This window comes from Orbicella faveolata, unplaced genomic scaffold (genome assembly GCF_042242905.1).
Source record: "Orbicella faveolata isolate gen_17 unplaced genomic scaffold, um_ofav_v1 contig_48, whole genome shotgun sequence".
Classification (NCBI taxonomy): Eukaryota; Metazoa; Cnidaria; class Anthozoa; order Scleractinia; family Merulinidae; genus Orbicella; species Orbicella faveolata.
The window spans coordinates 4610988-4630041 of NW_028301578.1; the positions used below are offsets into that span (position 1 = coordinate 4610988).

General features: G+C 40.7%; 1 protein-coding gene across 1 annotated transcript in view; it reads left to right on the top strand.

Annotated features, from left to right (window-relative positions):
* The window catches only part of LOC110054814 (protocadherin Fat 4-like), a 31851-nt gene extending 13766 nt beyond the window's left edge, over positions 1-18085 (top strand). Inside the window, exons 15-35 of the mRNA XM_020761173.2 lie at positions 73-383; positions 1044-1281; positions 1679-2270; positions 3007-3918; positions 4356-5441; positions 6068-6694; positions 7309-7428; positions 7901-8112; positions 8459-8547; positions 9135-9255; positions 9331-9526; positions 9905-10174; positions 10485-10573; positions 10674-10875; positions 11523-11815; positions 13040-13305; positions 13866-14002; positions 14417-14437; positions 14919-15018; positions 15597-15831; positions 16589-18085. Of these exons, the coding sequence (XP_020616832.1) occupies positions 73-383; positions 1044-1281; positions 1679-2270; positions 3007-3918; positions 4356-5441; positions 6068-6694; positions 7309-7428; positions 7901-8112; positions 8459-8547; positions 9135-9255; positions 9331-9526; positions 9905-10174; positions 10485-10573; positions 10674-10875; positions 11523-11815; positions 13040-13305; positions 13866-14002; positions 14417-14437; positions 14919-15018; positions 15597-15831; positions 16589-16936 (6465 nt within the window). The 3' untranslated portion in view covers positions 16937-18085. The remainder of the gene's footprint in view (positions 1-72; positions 384-1043; positions 1282-1678; positions 2271-3006; positions 3919-4355; positions 5442-6067; positions 6695-7308; positions 7429-7900; positions 8113-8458; positions 8548-9134; positions 9256-9330; positions 9527-9904; positions 10175-10484; positions 10574-10673; positions 10876-11522; positions 11816-13039; positions 13306-13865; positions 14003-14416; positions 14438-14918; positions 15019-15596; positions 15832-16588) is intronic.
* The last annotated feature ends 969 nt before the right edge of the window (positions 18086-19054 follow it).

A 19054-nucleotide genomic window follows, 5' to 3' on the forward strand; every position in this document is an offset into this window, starting at 1 on the left:
TATGCTTGTTCGTTATTTCTTCTTTGTTATTTCTTTCCAATCCATGAATAGTTCAAAACTGTCTTTCCTTAGGGCACGGGAGAAATAACCACCGACCGTACATTGGACAGAGAGACCATTTCTGTGTACAACTTGACAGTTAAGGCACAGGACGGGCTGTCGAGAGCTGACAAGTCTTCATTTAGTGCTACAACGTCCGTGGTAGTCTATATTCTGGACGAAAATGATAACGTACCGATATTTAACCAGTCCATGTACACATTTCACGTTCTAGAAAACGCAGCGAAGTTTCATGTAGTTGGTTTAGTGACAGCGACAGATAAAGATGCCGGGCTTAACGGAATGGTAACTTATCGCATTTCCGCGGGAAATTCCCGTGACAGGTGAGACTGAAGCAGTGATTTTCAACCTCGTGGAATTTCCCCTTCGCCTTTTATCTCACTCTCTTAATCTTGACTTCGTTAAGCATAAACCGTAGTTTTAGCGTTGGACTCAATCCCAAGATTCATCAACGAAGTGTTTCAAGCGTTGGAGGTTTACATAATTAAATCGCAGGCACACAAACCGTTGAAAAACGTGCAAAATAAAATAAAAACCCCATTGATAAGGGAAAACGATAAACGAGGAGACAACTAGACTGAAAAAACGCCCGTCTTTCCATTCTCGCTTTCTTGAATATTTTACAGGTTTTACTTTGTTCTGTTTTGTTTGTTATTTTTGTGTCTGCTCACCAGTTCATTTTGCCCTGAGAGTACGCAACAGGCTACATATGAACACTCCAATTTTGCACTGAGCATGGACGCTGCTAGAAGACATGTTTTCGATGACCCTTTATTTCATGTTTTCATACAAACTACATGACTGTCAGGCTGAGCATGCTAAGATGTCATAAACAAAGCTTTATTGCAGCCAACTTCATCAGTTTTAAGACCGTAAATTAACTGCGTGGAGATGAAATGTCAAGGAGAAGCAAAAAGGAGAAGCATGTTCAGCCAAACGCCTCCATTTCTGTATTAACTTTGTTATTATTTTCCTCTTTCCAGTTTTAAGATCAATCCTTCGTCTGGTGTGATTACAGTTAAATCAGCACTAGACCGCGAAGTCCAGGCAGAGTTTTCTCTTACAGTGGTAGCAAAGGACTCTGGGACGCCCTCGTTGTCGGCCAGCGTGGTTGTCAAGGTGATAATTGATGACGTCAATGATAACGCGCCCGTGTTCAGTCAGCAGATGTTTTATGGCAGCATAAGTGAGGATGCCTCGTCTGGTTCTACGGTCCTTAAGGTAAGCAGTTGTTATTAAAGATCACTATAAAGAATGAGAACTAGATAATTATGAAATATCAAAAGAGACCAATTAATCCAAATGTGGTTGAAACTCTTAAGTCTGTGGATGAAACCCTAGTGTGTGACCATTCAACTGAAGGCTACTGAGTAGTACTTTCATGTGGCACTGTTGCACTGTACCGTTCAAGGTGGTTCTAACTTTTTTCAAAGTCTTTGGCTGAAACCCTGGTTGTGATCATTCAAAGGAAAGGTATTGAGCAGTGTTCTCATGTAGTACTGTTTGTAATGTTATAAAAAGTGACGATAAAATGACAATTTTGTGACTATATAAGTTGTATTGAGTGTGAACTATTTGACGACTGAAAAAGCTAAGAGAGATATCATTTCTTTTGTAGGTGGAGGCAAAGGATGACGATGAAGGAACTAATGGTCAGTTGCAGTTTGATCTCCAAGGAAAGGGCAGAGATAATTTCACTATCGATTCACGCGGATTCATTCACACCGCCACACCCTTGGACTACGAAAAGACCAGTTCCTATATCCTTACTGTCACTGCAAAGGATGGTGGATCTCCAGCGAACTCGGCATCTGCGCAAGTCAACATCACTGTCTTAAACGTTGACGACAATGTTCCTGTTTTCCAGACCTCCTCACAAGTGTCGAAGATCCGCGAAGACGTTGCCGTGGGTACACGCGTTGTACGCCTAAACGCGACAGACGCCGATGGAAATGAGCTGAAGTTTGACATATTGCGTGGAAATAAGGGTGGGGCTTTTGAAATTCATAATAAAAGTGGACTCATAACGGTTGCGGCAAAGCTTGATCGTGAAACAACTGAAAAGTACATTTTGGCTGTGGAAGCTGCTGATACGGGCTTTAAATCCGTTACCCACAATGCAACTATCCAGGTTATTGACGTGAATGATAATGCACCGGAATTCACACAAGCGAGTTATTCCAAGAATATCATGGAAAACCTTCCATCAGGTATGACATTTGTTTGTACCATTTTATCCGAACAGCGATCATGGTAACCTTAGAGGTCTTACTTAGCAGCTCTCACTAACATCAGTGGAAACTGTTTACCGATCATAACAAATAAACAAACTGATTTTAGGAGGTTGGAGGGGTGGGGGGGGATGTCAATTCAAAGGAGCTGTGTCAATGCGTCAAATCGAAAGAACCCTCCAAAAAAAAAAAAAAAAAAAACGAAAGGGGTATTTATAAAACAAAAGTAACAAGGACTGTCTAAGATCGAGGGAGATTGGAATGACCCCGTGACATAATGTCTTTAGTCTCGAGGATGACCAAAATCAAATTTCTCCCTGTAATATCGATACATACTCTATCACTCGGGTCGTGAGAATTCACCAAGTGATCGCTTTTGGGAAATGCTCTTGACAGTCTTGACAGTCGAATTATTTTAAATATTAGCTGTAAAAATGTATCGAGGCCATTAGGAGGAAAGTTATTTTGACCATCGGACTAAGAGTGTTTTAACAAAAGAGTCGATTTCCCTTAGTTATTTCAAATCTGCTAATGTTCTGTTCTTTTATTGGTTCTTCATTAACATCTTACAAAATCCTCCAAAAGTTATGAAACGATTATTGGACATATATACGTCATGATTTTAATGCTGCATGGAGTCTGCAACTGTGTCAATGAAATATAGACTATTTATTAGCTTAATAAATATTTTGGGTGTTTTATTGTATTTTAACAGGGCAGCCGATTGCTAACGTTACTGCAACGGATAAAGACAAAGGCGTGAACTCACTTGTCAGCTACAAGATAACATCAGGCGATAGCAAGAAGTTTACAATTGACTCCAAAACCGGAGTTATAACTTCGTCTGAGAAGCTAGACCGCGAAGAAGCCGTGTCTTATAACCTGGTGATTACCGCGAGAGACCATGGAACACCCTCGCTGTCATCCACAGTGTTAGTATCTGTAAAGGTTCTTGATGAAAATGACAACGCGCCAAAATTCTCGCTCCCTTTCTACCAGGCGTCCGTTCTTGAAAACACCGCCATCAACACAAACATTCTTCGTGTGACGGCCACAGATCCGGACGATGGTACTAACGGACTTGTCACCTTCTCGATTGTATCCGGGAACACAGACGACGCATTTGCGATAGATAACTCCACCGGATTTCTATGTGTCAAGCAAAATCTTGACCGAGAAGCTGTCGCTTTCTACAGTTTGCTCATCAGCGCGTCAGACAATGCTCCGAAACCAAAAAGCGACTTTGTCCGTGTCAATTTCACAGTCCTGGACGAAAACGACAACAGCCCCATATTTGTCAATGTGGCAAACTTTACCATTGTGGAAAATTCCGCTTTAGGTACCAATGTGGGCTCAATTTCTGCAACAGATTCTGATGGTGGTAGTAATGGTCAAGTACGCTACTCAATAGTGAAAGGCAATAAAGATGATGTGTTCCAGGTAAACCCAATTTCTGGCAAGATAACGGTCAATGGGAAAATCGATCGAGAGAAAATGGCCAGTTATACACTGACGTTAATGGCATCCGACCAAGGGAAACCAGCAATGAAAACCGAAAAGGACTTCTTTATTACTGTTGAAGACCAAAATGATAATCCACCTGAATTTGATGCTCAAGAATTCCGAGGTTTGTATGCGTTTGATGTTCTTCAAATGTAGTTCGCGATTTCCTTATCTTCCAAAGTCAAACGTAAGCTCGTTTCAAACGTATTTAAATTGTTAAGTTTCTTAACTACCACGTGACAACATGCTGCCACTTGACAATGTGGCTGGTTTTACAGAATACATTAAAGTATATGTGAGGAGTTTTCTTAGAAACGAAAACTTGCTGTCGAATTTTTGAACTGAGTCTAATCAGAGAAAATGGTTTAAAATTTGCTCTGACGCTCGTGAATGTAATGTTTCTTTTATTTGTCACAAATTTTGTGGGGCGAAAAACTTTATTGTCACTGAATTTTATGTCTGATCTCTTTACTAAAATGTTATTACTTAGAAATTTTCTAAACTGCTATATGAGTCACATTGTAAAATGCTAATTACATGTACGCATGCTTCTGTTTTCAGGTTCAGTCAAGGAGAACATCCCTGCCGTTTCCAACGTTGTTCAAGTGAAAGCAAGTGATAAAGACGCTGGCCTCAATGCAGTCATCAGTTACAGTATCACAGCAGGGAACTCTATGTCATACTTCGTTATAGACTCACAAACCGGTAACATTAACGCAACGAGCTCAATAGACTTTGAGAAGACGCCTTCATTTAATTTAACCGTTTCTGCCACAGATTCCAAATTCGACTCGTTCGCCCAGGTGATCATTGAGATCATCAATGAGAACGATAACAAACCTTCCTTTAAACAAGCAAATTACATGGCAAGTGTTGCAGAAAATTCCGCTGCCTTGACATCTGTCATCACAGTCGCTGCCTTGGACGTCGATCCTTTCGGTCAGCTGACATACTCTATAGAATCGGTTCAACCAGGTAACCATAGTGACGCATTCAGCGTAGATTTAGCCACGGGGCTGATCACCACCGCTGATGTACTGGACCGAGAAATGATTGACAGATATGTCATCACTGTAAGGGTGATTGACGGTGGAGAACCGGCTCTAACTGGTTTTGCTACTGTCGCGGTAAACGTGACAGACAAGAATGACAACCCACCCGTTTTCAACGCCTCTTCTCTCAAGACTGTCGTTTCTGAAGCATCAGCTATTTCATCCTTTGTTACACAGATCAGTGCTCTCGATGCAGATTCTGGGAGCAATGCCAGAATTTCTTACAGAATAAGCTCTGGTAATGACATGTCCGCCTTTGTGATCGCCCCCGACTCTGGTATTATAAGAACCAATGCAAAACTTGACAGAGAGACTGTTCCAGACTATGCCTTAACATGCGAGGCCATTGACCATGGACAGCCGCAGCGCAGCTCAATGCCAATCATCGTCCACGTGACGGTATCAGATGTAAACGACAACGCACCCATATTTGGACAGTCCGTGTACGTTGTCAACGTGACTGAAGACGTGACATCCGGGACTGTCGTAAAGGAAATGCATGCCATAGATAGTGATGCCGGACTTAATGGAGTGGTTATTTACAGTATTACAGCCGGAAATGACGATAGCTCGTTTGATATTGGTAACGGAACGGGTAAGTGTTGCAAGTGATGTGACACGTTTGTTAAAAAAGCTCAGTCACGCTTCTGTCAAGTTCGTCGGTTGTAACTCGTGTTAATCTTCTCCATCCTTAACCATCCTTGTTCCTTTATGGTTTATTATTATGTCTTTGTTTGTTTTTTTGTTTGTTTTTTCTATTTTAGTAAACTACTATTTTCAGGTTTTCTTCAAATTAAACGTAATTTTGTTCGGGGCCAAAATGACTCAAAAACAAAAAACCGTGACTGTGCAATGCAGTCATTTGGGTCTAAGTGGGTACGCTTGGCGCGGAACAAGTTTCACCACTTTCCTGAAAGGAAACCTCTTTGGTTATGAATTTGCTTTCAAAGGTTTGATGCTAATGAAGAACAATAGGTCGAGCGCTGGGTGATATCTTGATATTTTCAACACTCGGCCTCTGTTCAACCAAGTGTTTTAATGGGTAACAGGGCGGGGAGGGTGGGGGAGGGAAAGTTACCGTGTAATAGACCAGCATCCCACTCAAGGGGAGCGATCAGATCTCTCAACTCACTTCATGTATCCCACAACTCAACCTACCTCATTTCGTTCCTCTCCTCATCTTATGTCACTTCCTTACCTAACCCTGCATTCTTGTTTCAGGTGTTGTTACCGTCTCTAAAGGCGTGGACCGGGAAAGGCGTGACTCTTACACATTAACTATCACAGCAAGTGATTTAGGGAGTCCACAGCAAAGCACATCTGTACAACTGAAAATCACGGTTAACGACGCTAACGACAACAGACCGCTGTTTAATACGTCCTCTCTTCAGGGCGCCATCTTGGAAAATTCCCCCGCCGGAAGCTCTGTCATGCGCATTATTGCCACAGACGCTGATGTCGGAATGAACGCGCAGCTGGAGTTTAACTTCACTACAATTGAGTACTCTGACGTTTTCTCTCTAAATCCAACAACCGGAGAAGTCACAGCGCTGAAGCCACTTGACCGAGAAAAGCAAGATCACTACACGTTGAAAATCAGCGTCAGCGATCATGGAGATCCGCGGCTGTCGTCATCAGCTGACGTCACGATCAACGTCATTGATGTTGATGACAACTGTCCCAAGTTTCAGCCAGCGGTGTATAATAAAAGCATTAGTGAGAATTTACCGTTCAATCAGAGCATAATCCAAGTGACGGCTACTGATGTCGATGTAAAAGATAATGAAAAGATGATGTATGCAATTTGGAGTGGAAACCAGGGAGGTGCATTTACCATTGACAGAAACGGTAAGGGAACTTGGTTGAATATCTTCGGTTCGACTGGTTTTCCTTCAAGCTGGATGATTCTGTGTTGTTTAGATTGGTAATCAAATCAATTTAAATTTGAAACCGTCGAAAATACCTGCCAGAAAAACAGGGTCTCCATGACAAAATTATTTCTGGTATAACGAAAAAGTCGTATGGCTTGAATTCCGAAGGTCGCGGGTTCATGTTCCACTCTGACCGCTAAGCTGGAGTTTTTTCTCGGTAAATCCTAGTTCAATTCCTCGGTCATGCTTTTAAATAGCTAACTGGTCTGTCTTCCTCCAGTTGAGATATTTCAGCCTATCTCATTTGTCTGAAATACTTCTTTCTTTCAGTTTAAGTGGCATTCCTAAGAATTAGCTGGTTGTAGCGAAACGTATCGACCACTATAAGCCTTCAACATTTAAAATTGTTAACATTTTTTAACATTCAAACCGGCTATTTTGACAGACTTTTCCATCACGCGTATGTGACGCACATCCATTACCCTCTTCTCTTCATCTCAACGCGTCCCTGTTCTTTTCTACCTTGGCTATCAAAAACATCGAAATCTGTATAAGGTAAATAACTACGAGTTGGCTCTCTCTTTGTTCCAGGTTTCCTGAGGGTGAGCTCGGCTGGAGTTGACCGAGAAGTGACCGACACTTTCCGACTTGTGGTCCGCGCAGGTCGCCAAGACTGTGGTGTAAACAACACAGATGGAGACGACAACCAGGGTAAGACAGACAAAGATAATTATGTAAAGAAAACTTGGGATATAGCGGCGTAATTTCTAATAAGGTTGTGGGTGGGGTTGCCCAGATAAAAATCTAATACCCACTGGTATTCTTGGATGGTAAGCAGCGCTGTGAAGAATTAATTTGTCTAGTTGGTGCGCCCGACACAAAGGATGTAATCTCTGTAACTCGATCGTATAGATCGATTCATTAGTCGTTACCACCAAAACGCTATCTCCTCCGCAGAGGCTCCCTAGGGTAGGGGGCAGTGAATTGGGAGAGGGATGATGGAAAGTGGGAGAGGCTCTCTCTCCCCTTCCGGGCGTTCCCCGTGTGCTTCCATTATTTCCTCTCCCCAGCCTCCGAACTACCAGCCTACTGGGTCAAAGCAGCAACAATGAGGCCTCTGACGAGAAGAGAGACCCTAACAGATGAAATTAATTAGTGACATTGTTTGTTTGTTTCTTAACAGCCGAGGGAGGATCCGAGGACAAGTTAGCTTCCACTGCTATCGTCAACCTTATAGTAACCGATGAAAACGATAACCCTCCTCGCTTCAAGTTTCCTTCGTATGAATTCGAGCTCGATGGTCTCAACGACACCGACATCGGCCGAGTTACAGCGATCGATGACGATCTAGGCTCGGGCGGGATCGTGAAATTCCGACTTCTCGGACAGACTGAGGTGAGGAATTTTCTGTTTAAGGTTTGGTAATAGCGTTATTAATTATAATTGCGTCACTAAACATTGTCGGGAGCCCATCACTAGTGATGGGCTACTGACATTGGAGGATTTTCATAATTTCGAGTTAAAGGTCTTTTAAAATTTTTTTTAATGTTATGAATTGAAAATTCTAACAAAATGAAGGAAACTCATCAAATGTGTTTAAGGTACTGATTTGCAAACAAAGAAGACGTTTTGTAAAACTAGCGTGACCCAGCGTGACAGTGCTTACTAGCTTGACCTTCTTATAGAACATTTGTAGTGTGAGAGTTCTCGCGTTAATGAATTCCGTTTACTCTGATTTCAGGTTGCGAAAAAGTGGAAAGTGACTGTTCAAGCTTACGACTTAGGAACTCCAAGTCTGAACAGCTCGATTGACGTCATAATCGCATCAAGGTATGCAGAGAAATTGCTTTTGTCTTTCTTTGTGATTTTGAAGTTTCAGAAGCAGTAAACAGTCATTGACATTATCACCCTGTACTTTATTTCTTTCCTAGGGCATGACATCATGCTCTTTTTTTTTACCAACATGATACACGTATCAAAAAGTACACGTCTCCTTTGTCCTTCTCTCCTTATCCCTTACCTTCCCCCTCCCTCCCTCCCTCCCTCCCTCCCTAACTCTTTCTTTTCTTCACTCTATCCTCTCTCCCTCCTTTAGGCATCCAGTCTTTCTACCTTTTACTCTCAGCTTTAAATAGGTAGTTAAGAATATGAAGTCTCGTACAGATCCCCTATTTCTAATCTTCATCCTTTATTGTCCTAATTAACACAAGAAACAGAGTAAAGTAAAGGGTTCTCGCAGTTGTAGTCAAATGACGCCACCATGCAAATCGCCTATTGTGCAACTGATTGCATGTTACCTCCCAAATGAATCATCACGTGACCTGAATAGGGTGCTAACAAGGACGTTAACAAGTTAGGTAAATCCGTTCATAGCATGCTATTAATATCATTCCTTGTACTCTTTTTTCTGTTTTCAGGATTACTTGTGAGGCGATGGTGTTTAACATCACTGAAGATGGTTTAATAACGGCCGACACTTTGTGTGATTTCGTGGAATTTCCGAGAGGAGCAACGCATCTTGTGGGCGACAAATATCAAGTGAGAGCTTTGATTAACTTAAATGTTTGCCAATTTTCATGGGCAAATGTGTTAATTGTGTACTTGATTTTACAGCTGAAATGTTCTGCCAAGGGTAACACGAAACCTCAATATCGCTGGATGAAAGACGGTCGCTTTGTCTCCAACTGGAATGATTTCGGTGATTACGTCATGGAACACGTGACCGAGGAACACCAAGGTGGCTACTCTTGCCTGGCTTCAAGTTCAGCTGGTTTGTTACAGTCTAGCGTGGCTTACATGACAGTGAATGGTGAGAAGAGACTTCTTGTGGCACTTGCGTCTTCATTAGATCGAACGAATCAGTCAGTCAGTTAGTCTGTCAATTATTTAGTTAAGTCAACAATTAATCAATCATTTATTATCTCTTTTAACCCCCTCCCCTAACATCAAACCCCTAATTCTCTTTTCACTCTACCTTTACAGTTGTGTTCGTTCAGAGAATTTGGAAGTACATAATAAAGTCAATACTTTGTTCATTCTCAACTCTTGCTTACTTAACAATGTACTGACAGTGATTTACAGTGAAGTATCCGCGTGTTACAAACCAATGTAGGTCCGTATGGCGTGTAAAGATCAATGCATCGGATCGCACGGTACTTAGCGGTTTTACTCTTGTCTCTCGTTATAGATCCACCAAAAATCGCGACTCACCCAAGTAACAGTAGTGTGGAGCTCGGTGGTGAGGTGACACTGGCGTGCAGGGCATCTGGAGACCCGCTGCCGACATTTAAATGGTACAAGGACAACATCCCGATGGTGGAAACAGACGATATAAATCCTTTTGTGCCGGAGCTTGTTCTGAAAGACGCCCTCGCTCAGGACGAAGCTTGGTATTTGTGTGAAGCTACCAATGTGGCTGGTACAGTGAGATCCAACTCGGCTTCACTAAAAGTGTTTGGTGAGCAGCAGAATAAAATGCTTATTTGTTAATGCATCGTTTCTTGCCAAGTGAGATCAAGTGACGCTAGTCTCGCTGATGATTTTCGGTAGAGATTAATGGGAAGGAGAAAGACTCGGTTGATTAAAACTGCTCTGACTAATCATGTTCAAATTCTGAAATCTGTATAAGTTTCCAAACCAAAAATAAGTCACATCTGTTTCTTTGCGGTCGTATGCAGTCCTGCCCAAGGTTTTAATCATGAACACTGACCGCCCAAACAGCATTTAAATTAATTTCATTGATTGTTTTTCTTTTTGTGCGTTTTTAGGCAAAAAGGCACTGGTTTCTATGACGCTGTCTGTGACAAAACTGAATCGAGAAGGAACATGTCATGTATTTGACATCAAAGAGTTTAAAGTAAGCAAGAAGTGTTATTGATGCAATTGAGCCTCCAGACAAAGCTGTGCTTATTAAGATTCGTTGTTACTGACTTGGCTGCCTTTTGTTTCATTACCAGAAACTCCTAAGCAGAGCATTAAACGCTAACGTGGAGATAACCGGTTTCTCGGCTCCCAAGAGGTGTGAGGAACACCCTTGTAATTCAAATCCGTGTAAAAATGGCGCTGTTTGCTCCAAAGAGGGTTCTCAGTACGATTGCTTGTGTAAACCGGGATGGTCTGGAGACCATTGTGAACTGGATTACGATGAATGTAGTGGAGGTAGGTTTTCCTAACTTTAGAAAAAAAAAATCATTTATATGAACTACAAAATTGAAAGAACTCGCGCTACACTCTCTTTTGTAGGGGCCGTTCTTTATAAGAACGTTGAGGCTGAGAATAACCCAAATTTTAAGAATATACTAAGAACAAACTTCGGGCTGAGGGCCATTAGAGTCATTAGAGGAAGTTTATTTTGACAACGTTTTGAAATAACAGTGCGAACTTTGGTAAATTGTGAAACTTTATCATGAGTTGCTTACAGTCCGTAACTAATCAAGAAATAGATTCCATGTTGTCGTGTGTCTGTTCAGCAATAGATCACAGATGACGTCAAAATGTGGTAAGAACAAAAAAGCGGCACATGAGGTAGTAGCCGAGTGTATCCATTAGTCTTATGGTTAATTTTAGGAAATTTTCGTTCGCATGGTTGTTTGCATTTTTCCATTCCATAACTATGGGAAGTTGTAACGAAGCTAGTAAAAAGTTAAGAACGATTGAAAATGGTAAGAACATCTTAGCGGGTTAAAATTGGCAATAAAACTTAAGAAAGTTCAGCTTCATTCCAAAACCTAGACGTTCGTACAAATAGAGAATGTACACCATCAAAAAAATTGTGTGAATTAATCTTTGTGCATTTTTTTTGGCAGATCCTTGCTTTTACAATGGTTCTTGTAGCAACACAGCTGGTTCGTACAAATGTAACTGCATATCCTCCAAGACAGGGAAGAAATGTGAACTAGAGAAAACAGCGTGTGACAACAGCACATGCAAAAGCTCTGAAATCTGTGCTCTGTCTGAGAGATCGCCTAACGGATATCAGTGCGTAGACAAGAAACTTGAGATTGCCATGGTGTTGGGTGGAGACGAGCGTAGCAGTGTGTTTGATCTGGAGACGGAAATAGAGAATTTGGTCAAGTCTGCTCCAAACAACGCCAATTCGGTAAGATACACTTTCACTGAAATCAAAGTGAAATTACGGTAAAATTACGTTAAATCACAGTGAAATTACAGTAAAATTACGTTAAATCACAGTGAAATTACAGTAAAATTACGTTAAATCACGGTGAAATTACGATGAGACTGGAGTGACACTACGCGAAATTAAAGTGAAATTGCGTGAAATCAAACTGAAATTACACTGAAATCACGTGAAGTTACAGTAAAATTGCAAGAAAATTGCATTGAAGTTACAGAGAAGTTACAGCGAAATTTCACTCCGATGTGCAGACTATGTTCGGAATAGTACTGTTTTGCATTATATTGAAGCGAAAGCTTTTTTCTGCCTGCTACTTTCAGTTCTTTCTACAAAACGGTAAAAAAATGGTTGTTATAATAACGCGGTAGCGATTGTTTTGTCATCTATAAAAGTAGACAGAGAACCTTTCTGTCGGCAACACTTCTCTTGCATTTCCCAATTTCCTGAGTTTTAGAAAATTAATTCGCAAAACAAGCAGTGGTAGATAAAGTTGTAGATGACTCGCCTTTCCACTGGATATGTCGTTTTTGAAATATCTTCTATTTCTAAGTAGTAGAATTCTATTAGTATACTAATGCAAATGCTGTAATCTGATTGGCTGAGCCATTGAACACTATCAGCCATTAGTAGGCATGGCCTGGTTTGGTCGACAAAATTGTAACGTTTCCTCGTTTCTCCGTAGTTTTGAAAGAACATTTACAAAAAAATGAATAAACAAAATTCCTGAGAAGACTAGAAGATGAGCATTTACGGTTTCTTGAATTAAAAAAGTTCGAAATGTTTGAAAGAAACTGATAAGCGCGCGTACACAACTTTAAATGTCAAATTGACAATTAATTTAGTCCGCGCGAATTCTCTAAAGCTTGAAGTTTAATACTAAGACCAGAAATAATTGAAATCGCTGTTTGAAGGAAATTCAGTTAGAATTCTACTAGAACAATTAGATTATTCGCTCTCGATTTCTATGAGGTGATAGTTGATGAGGCCGAGGGCCGAATCAACTATCGTCGGCCTCATCAACTATCACCTCAGAGAAATCGAGAGCGAATAATCTAATTGTTAATTGGAGTTCTATTATAATTATTCTATTACTGATTATCAACAATTATTCTGTTATTAATTATTCATAATTATTACAATTATTTTATTATTAATTACTCATAAGCATTACAACTTTTTTTCTCTCAGAGTGTCTCTGGCAGGAGAATACGAAGAACTAACGTTAGAAACACAGATTACGGCTCCTGCACAGTCCGTGTTATTCGTTACACTGAGGATAAGGTTCACTTTGTGTTGCTCTGTCCACCGGAAATGAAGCCATTTGAGCCGCAAAACGCGCAACAGTTTATTTGTGGTTTGATGTTTGACGCTGAAAAATCAACGTCTTGTGGTGGAAGTGACTCCATGAAAACGCCGATTCCACCAACAACCTTACCTCCTCTTGAGCCGCTGGAGTAAGTCGCTTTACTTTTTTGTAGTAAATCGCAATTTTCTCTATTCAGAAAGACTTTACTGCGAATTTTAAGAGTTTCTGTTCCCTTCAGAGCTCTTATTGGAAACACCCTCTACGCTTCTCTCAAGTAGAAGCGTCAAATATTGTGTGACGAATGCAACGTACGCAACGAGTTATTGGATCGTCACACAACACTTCTTCGAGCTGAAAGGGAGACCCTTTTCGTGACCCCGTAAATGACGGGGGACACAGGAGACTAGAAAGCTGTTTACTTAAAAGGCACACCAATTACTTACTGTGCCAGGTTGAGAACATGTTGTTTTAGGCCTGAAAAACCCTACTTACAAGTAGAAAAGTGGTTCTAAAAATATCCTTACACTGCGTCTCAGAGACACGGAATATCAGCGATACTCCTTTTTATGGGCTCTTCACGCCGCTAAGCTCATTGTCACAGAAATCGTCAAATTCTCACAATAATACTTTATTAGATATGTGGCGTTTACTGAGGAGATTTTGTGTTTTCTCCAACTCTGGCTAAACGGTGTTACGTTCCCTCTACAGGGTCAAGTTAACATTATTTGCTCGAGACAGTGAATCTGGAAGTGATTTGACGGCCGGTAAAGTTGTTGAAATGATCAACAGTGGAGAAGCCGAGGATTTAGAGCAGTATGGCTTCAAAGTGGAAAGTGCTTCAACCAGTAAGTATTTTTCGCTTTTAAAAAAAGGCAGACAAAAACTAGGTCTGTGTCGCCCCAAAGTATATGGATTTACGAGCTAATTTAGTCAGAAGAGCTCTGGATCTTGTTCACGTGAAATAAGTGTCTTTTGGCTTGGCAAGTGTTTAAGAAGCTACGGATGATGGAAGATCGAGCTTAGAGAGATGAAAACGTTCTCTAAGTTGTCCTATAGACCGGAATCCCTTACCCTGGACTGACGAGTCCCATTAGTCGCGAAACCGCTGCTCAGTTATCATGGCTTCGCAGTCTCGTGCTTGTTGAAAGCATTGCTATAGAAGTATTAAGGTTCCTCTTTCGTTCCATGAGCTTTGCCCTCGACAACCATTTCTTGGAATGGTCTGATACTCAAACGGTATTTTCTTGTTATTTTTGCAGGTTACACAGAACCACAGACAGGTAATTATTAATTTGATTTTGTATAATAATATATTCATTCAAACAGTTAAGGCAAGCTCAATCATCAGTTGTACCGTGGCTGTGTTGTCTCCAGGCGTATCTATGAACTTTCCAACGGTTTGAGGATGGTTTTGTACGACGAAAAGTGAATCAGCAGTGAATATGACATGCCTGTTGTAAAGATAGATGTTCCATGCTCTCCAAACCTATTTGGTTAAAATAACGTGTTTTATTAAAATACATAAACAACAACAACAACAAAAAAAACACTTACAATAAGTTACTTGGAAGAAGTTGGGAATTGAAGAAAACACTTGTATTTTTCCTGCAATTCCCATTTATTCTGCTATGCCCGTACTTGCCTTACACCAGTATTTTAGTATAGGGTGTTACTACCTCAATTCAGGTCCTTAAGTGACTATAGACAATATTTACTTTGGAGATTTTAGTACTAATTTTCATTTTTCCCGTGGTTTTACAGCTAAGCCGTCGTCAAAGACTGGTTTAATCGTAGGTTTGACGATTGGCTTCTTTGTTCTCATCGTCTGCGTGGCTGCCGTTGCTTTTGTTGTCAAAAAAGGGTAAGAATTATGACACGTTAATAGCCTGGGTAATATACTGAAGAAGTTGAACTCGCCGTTCCCCTCTAGCTCTCTTGGCTTTCCAACTTGTTTACGCGCATCAGGCCCTGGTCAAAGTGTAAGCACGTGACCTACGCCGCGCGTGGGAAAACGCACGTGACCAAATCGTGATTCTTTTCAAGTTTTGCATCTCATTGGTGGAGTTAATGGAGTTGCCGCGGCCACCTTTGGTTGTCCTATTGTCGTTAATCCTATAAAAGGGCCACCCAAAATTTGATGCGTGTAAATTAACTTTGTTTTGGAAAAGGCGATGACAGATAAGAGTCCGAAGTAGAGAGCGATCATCGATTAAAAAAATTTAGGCACACGAGTATTATTACCTTCACCTCATTCTTTTTTATGTTGCCTTAAAGCAAGTTTGTATTTGTGTAATTGAAGTTTCTACCACGCCCCATCCTAACTCCCAACGATCTCCTATTGAGCAGCCACCTCCCATTTTCCCAAGGGTTGCCGCTTGATAGGGGTTCGACTGTATTTTCAACAAAATAGAGCAATTACCTGCGTTGTTTTCCCTCTAGGCGAAACAAACCTACGAATTTCCACCACTCATTTCAACAAAGAGCGGTAATGACACGAATGGATAGTGAAGAATCTATACTCCAGAGAGACAGGTCTGTCAAGGACATCTGTCGCTCAGAGAAACACTACCTCAATGTAGCTTATGACGAGAATTGTGATGTTTCTGACGATGAAGAACAACAATTCATGGTTCAAGTTGATCTTGGTAAACCAAAAAACAAGAAATCAGCCACGGTGAGTTATCATATCAAGCAAAGACCAAATTTGAGTTATAAACCAATCGTCAGGGCTGTACTGAGAATATCAGCCCTTAGTCTTGCCAGTACGGATCGAGTGCAGCGACGTCTGTACAGAAGGTAAACGGAAGACTTATATTCTCCCAGTACGATCCTGAATATGTTGTATTAGGTCATGTCCGAGTTACCTTGTGCCTCTGTTTCAAAACGAGTCTTCTTGCAAAACCCTTCATACGAAAATGAGTTTGATTTGCATGAAAATGAACATGTTGGCGGAACGCATTTCCAAATGAATGGTTTCGCACGGAGACTCGTTTTGACAAAGAGGCAAAAGGCAACTCTAAAGAGGTTTCAAAAGATTACCTAAACAATATTATGTAGGACAGAAAGGAAGCGATCTGATTGGTTCATTCTTATAATTATTAGCTCTCAAAACTGTCTTAGTCCCGAAAGACAACTTTGACCCTTGAAAGTTTAGCCTCACCAACACCCTATTTGTTTTTGTCCTGTGCAGAATGGAACGTCATATATCTCACGATATGCAAAAGAATTACCTTGAAATCTAGGAAAGTAGTAGCGTTCTTATGTAGGGAAACATTTAAGAAAAGAAATACCTTACCTTAAAGAAAACAAGGCGTGCAAGGTTTTAAAGGAGCGACAACTCTCATAAGTTCAATAGTTAGGTATACAAAAACATAACTAAACACAATTCATCGTAGAAGTTTCGTAACTAAATGACAAATTGGGTTTTGCAGGTATGCAACGAGCCATACTTCTACGAAAAGATCACAATACTGGAAGCTGAGGAAATGCTTTCTTCAATGGTGAAACCAGGCACGTTCCTTGTTCGCGAAGGCCCTAACAGCAATGAGTTCTTTCTGACGGTACGGGCACCCGAAGGGGGACCAGCATTCAGGCACTTGCCTTTCAGATATGACAAGGTCAGCGACGGCTTGGTTGCTCAGTTTGGTTCAATGGAAGACGACATGACTTTCAAATCAATGGATGAGCTTGTTAGCTATTTCCAAGTCACGCCGATCAACTTTGACGAGGATTCACCAGATGTGGTCCTGACCCATCCCTGGAATAAGAGTGTGGTCTAAAGCAGTGCAATTAGTTTGCAATTGAATGTATTGAAAGCGTGCTTTGTTTTGTTAACACCTATCCACTGGATAGCGTTGTCCAGCCTTCGAACAACTGGGGCCGGTACAGTAGAAATGCAGGCGTCAAGAAATTTTTAAGAAATCGAAAACAAAAAAGTTATGCGTTAAGCCAGTGAGCCAGAAGAGAATACCTCAGCATTTTCAACCATACTTTATAGCCGAGCGTAGTTCGGACCTGTTTAGATTGTCAGTTAAGTGTAATTTCCAGATAAGCTTCTTGAGGATTTTGGTAGTCTTAATTGAGTGAGCTTTGCTACGAATGTGATATATAAGTTGTTTTGTCGATTTTTTTGAGAAACTTCATTCAATCGGCTGACAGGAATTGCTGAATATAGCTACAATGTTTAGGTATAGTTTGCATGGCGCTGAAATATCTGATCAGCGATATTACCCTAAACTGAAATTCCCCAAAGGCCTCATAAAGCTGCACCTCCCTTCTTTCAGCGCCTTTCTTCAACCTCTAAAAGTCGCCTCTTAAAGAGGACAAGAGAGAAGATCTACAATCCCCGACAAAAGACAAAAAAGTTTTGGCACGCTTGCCCACCTTTGCAGTATCTGTCAGGGAAATATATCAGCTCGCCCCCCTCCCCCCAATTCAATGTTGTTTACGCATTTACGTGCCATCTGATCCAGGCGTGCCAAGGACTTATGTCGTGGATTGTAGGCTGGCGACGAAACAAGATTTCAATCCTTTGCCATCCCTTGTCAAGATGATCAAGTTGCTCTTGATCATTGGTTTATCATAAAGTCTTCCCCCCATCCCGTCCCTTGAAGCGAAGTAATCTTGGTTGGGGGGGGGGGGGGGGGGTAATTTAAAAGGCTTTACATGTAACATCAATTTCCATTGATGATTGAAATATATGTATATAATTATGCTCTGTAATATTTAATTAGTAATAATTAAAATTGAACCATTTCTGCAACATTCTTCGAAATAGGAGACGGTCCGATAGATAATGTATTATAATTTGCTTCGACCATTGCAAAATCGACAGAGGCTGTGATAAATATGATTGTGAAATATTTTAACAACACGCCACTGGCCTGAATATGTAAATTTTTGCCGAGCAATAAAGTTCATTTTAAAAATTTTGATGTCCTCTTTTTTTTTCTGGCCGGGAGGTGGGTCGGGGGGAGATTAAAGCCTCGTTCAAATTTTCCCGAAAACTTTTATAGTGAGACACTTACACTTACTTCGCGCCTATTAGACACGTCCGTAACCATGACAATATCAATATCGTCACATGTAAAATATAAGAAAATGGTATTTAACAGCACGCAACAAGGAAGAATTTAGATATCAAATTTTGGGAACAAAGAACAATTTTTAGGAACTTCTAACTGGGATTTCTTTTTCCGTTTTTAGGACCACTTTTCACGACCTCTAAATGTGAGGGTCCGAATCCTCTTTTGGGTGCCTTTTAATTTGAAAGCTACAAGTCAAAGGGAATTTGTTTGTTTGCCCTCAAATTTGGACAGTAGCTATTTTAGTTTGATATATAAACAACAAAGACGAGTCTGCGAATTTTTTAGTTCCAAAAATTTTCTCTCTGAGAGCAATTTTTCTACGGTCACTCCATATTTTTTCATCCTATTTGGAAAATGTTCTGTAACTTTTGACTGAAATTACACACGGCAAATCGGAAACAACTTTTTTTACCACTGGCTCCGGAAACTGAGGAACAAATTAAATAAGCGAAGAACAAAATTCGCTTCGACTTGTGGCTTTCAAAAGGTGATTAAAAATTCGACAATTCATTTTATTTCAAATTCTTTGTATAGCTTGAATTGATAGCCAGCTCTATAAGCTTTAATTTAACATGGACGTTTACGTTTAGGGGTTTAGGTATCTACAGTTTAAACCGGACGCGCTACATCGCTTGGACGTGAGACACGGTATACGGTGACCTTAATACATGTAAACAACACTACTGTGATATTCACGACCATCCGGGAAACCATTAGTCCTGCCTAATTAGAGAGATACAATGCTATCAGTGGTAACGTCGTTTGATGTTTTCAGTTGCAAGTTATTGACCTAAATGTGACCAATCACAT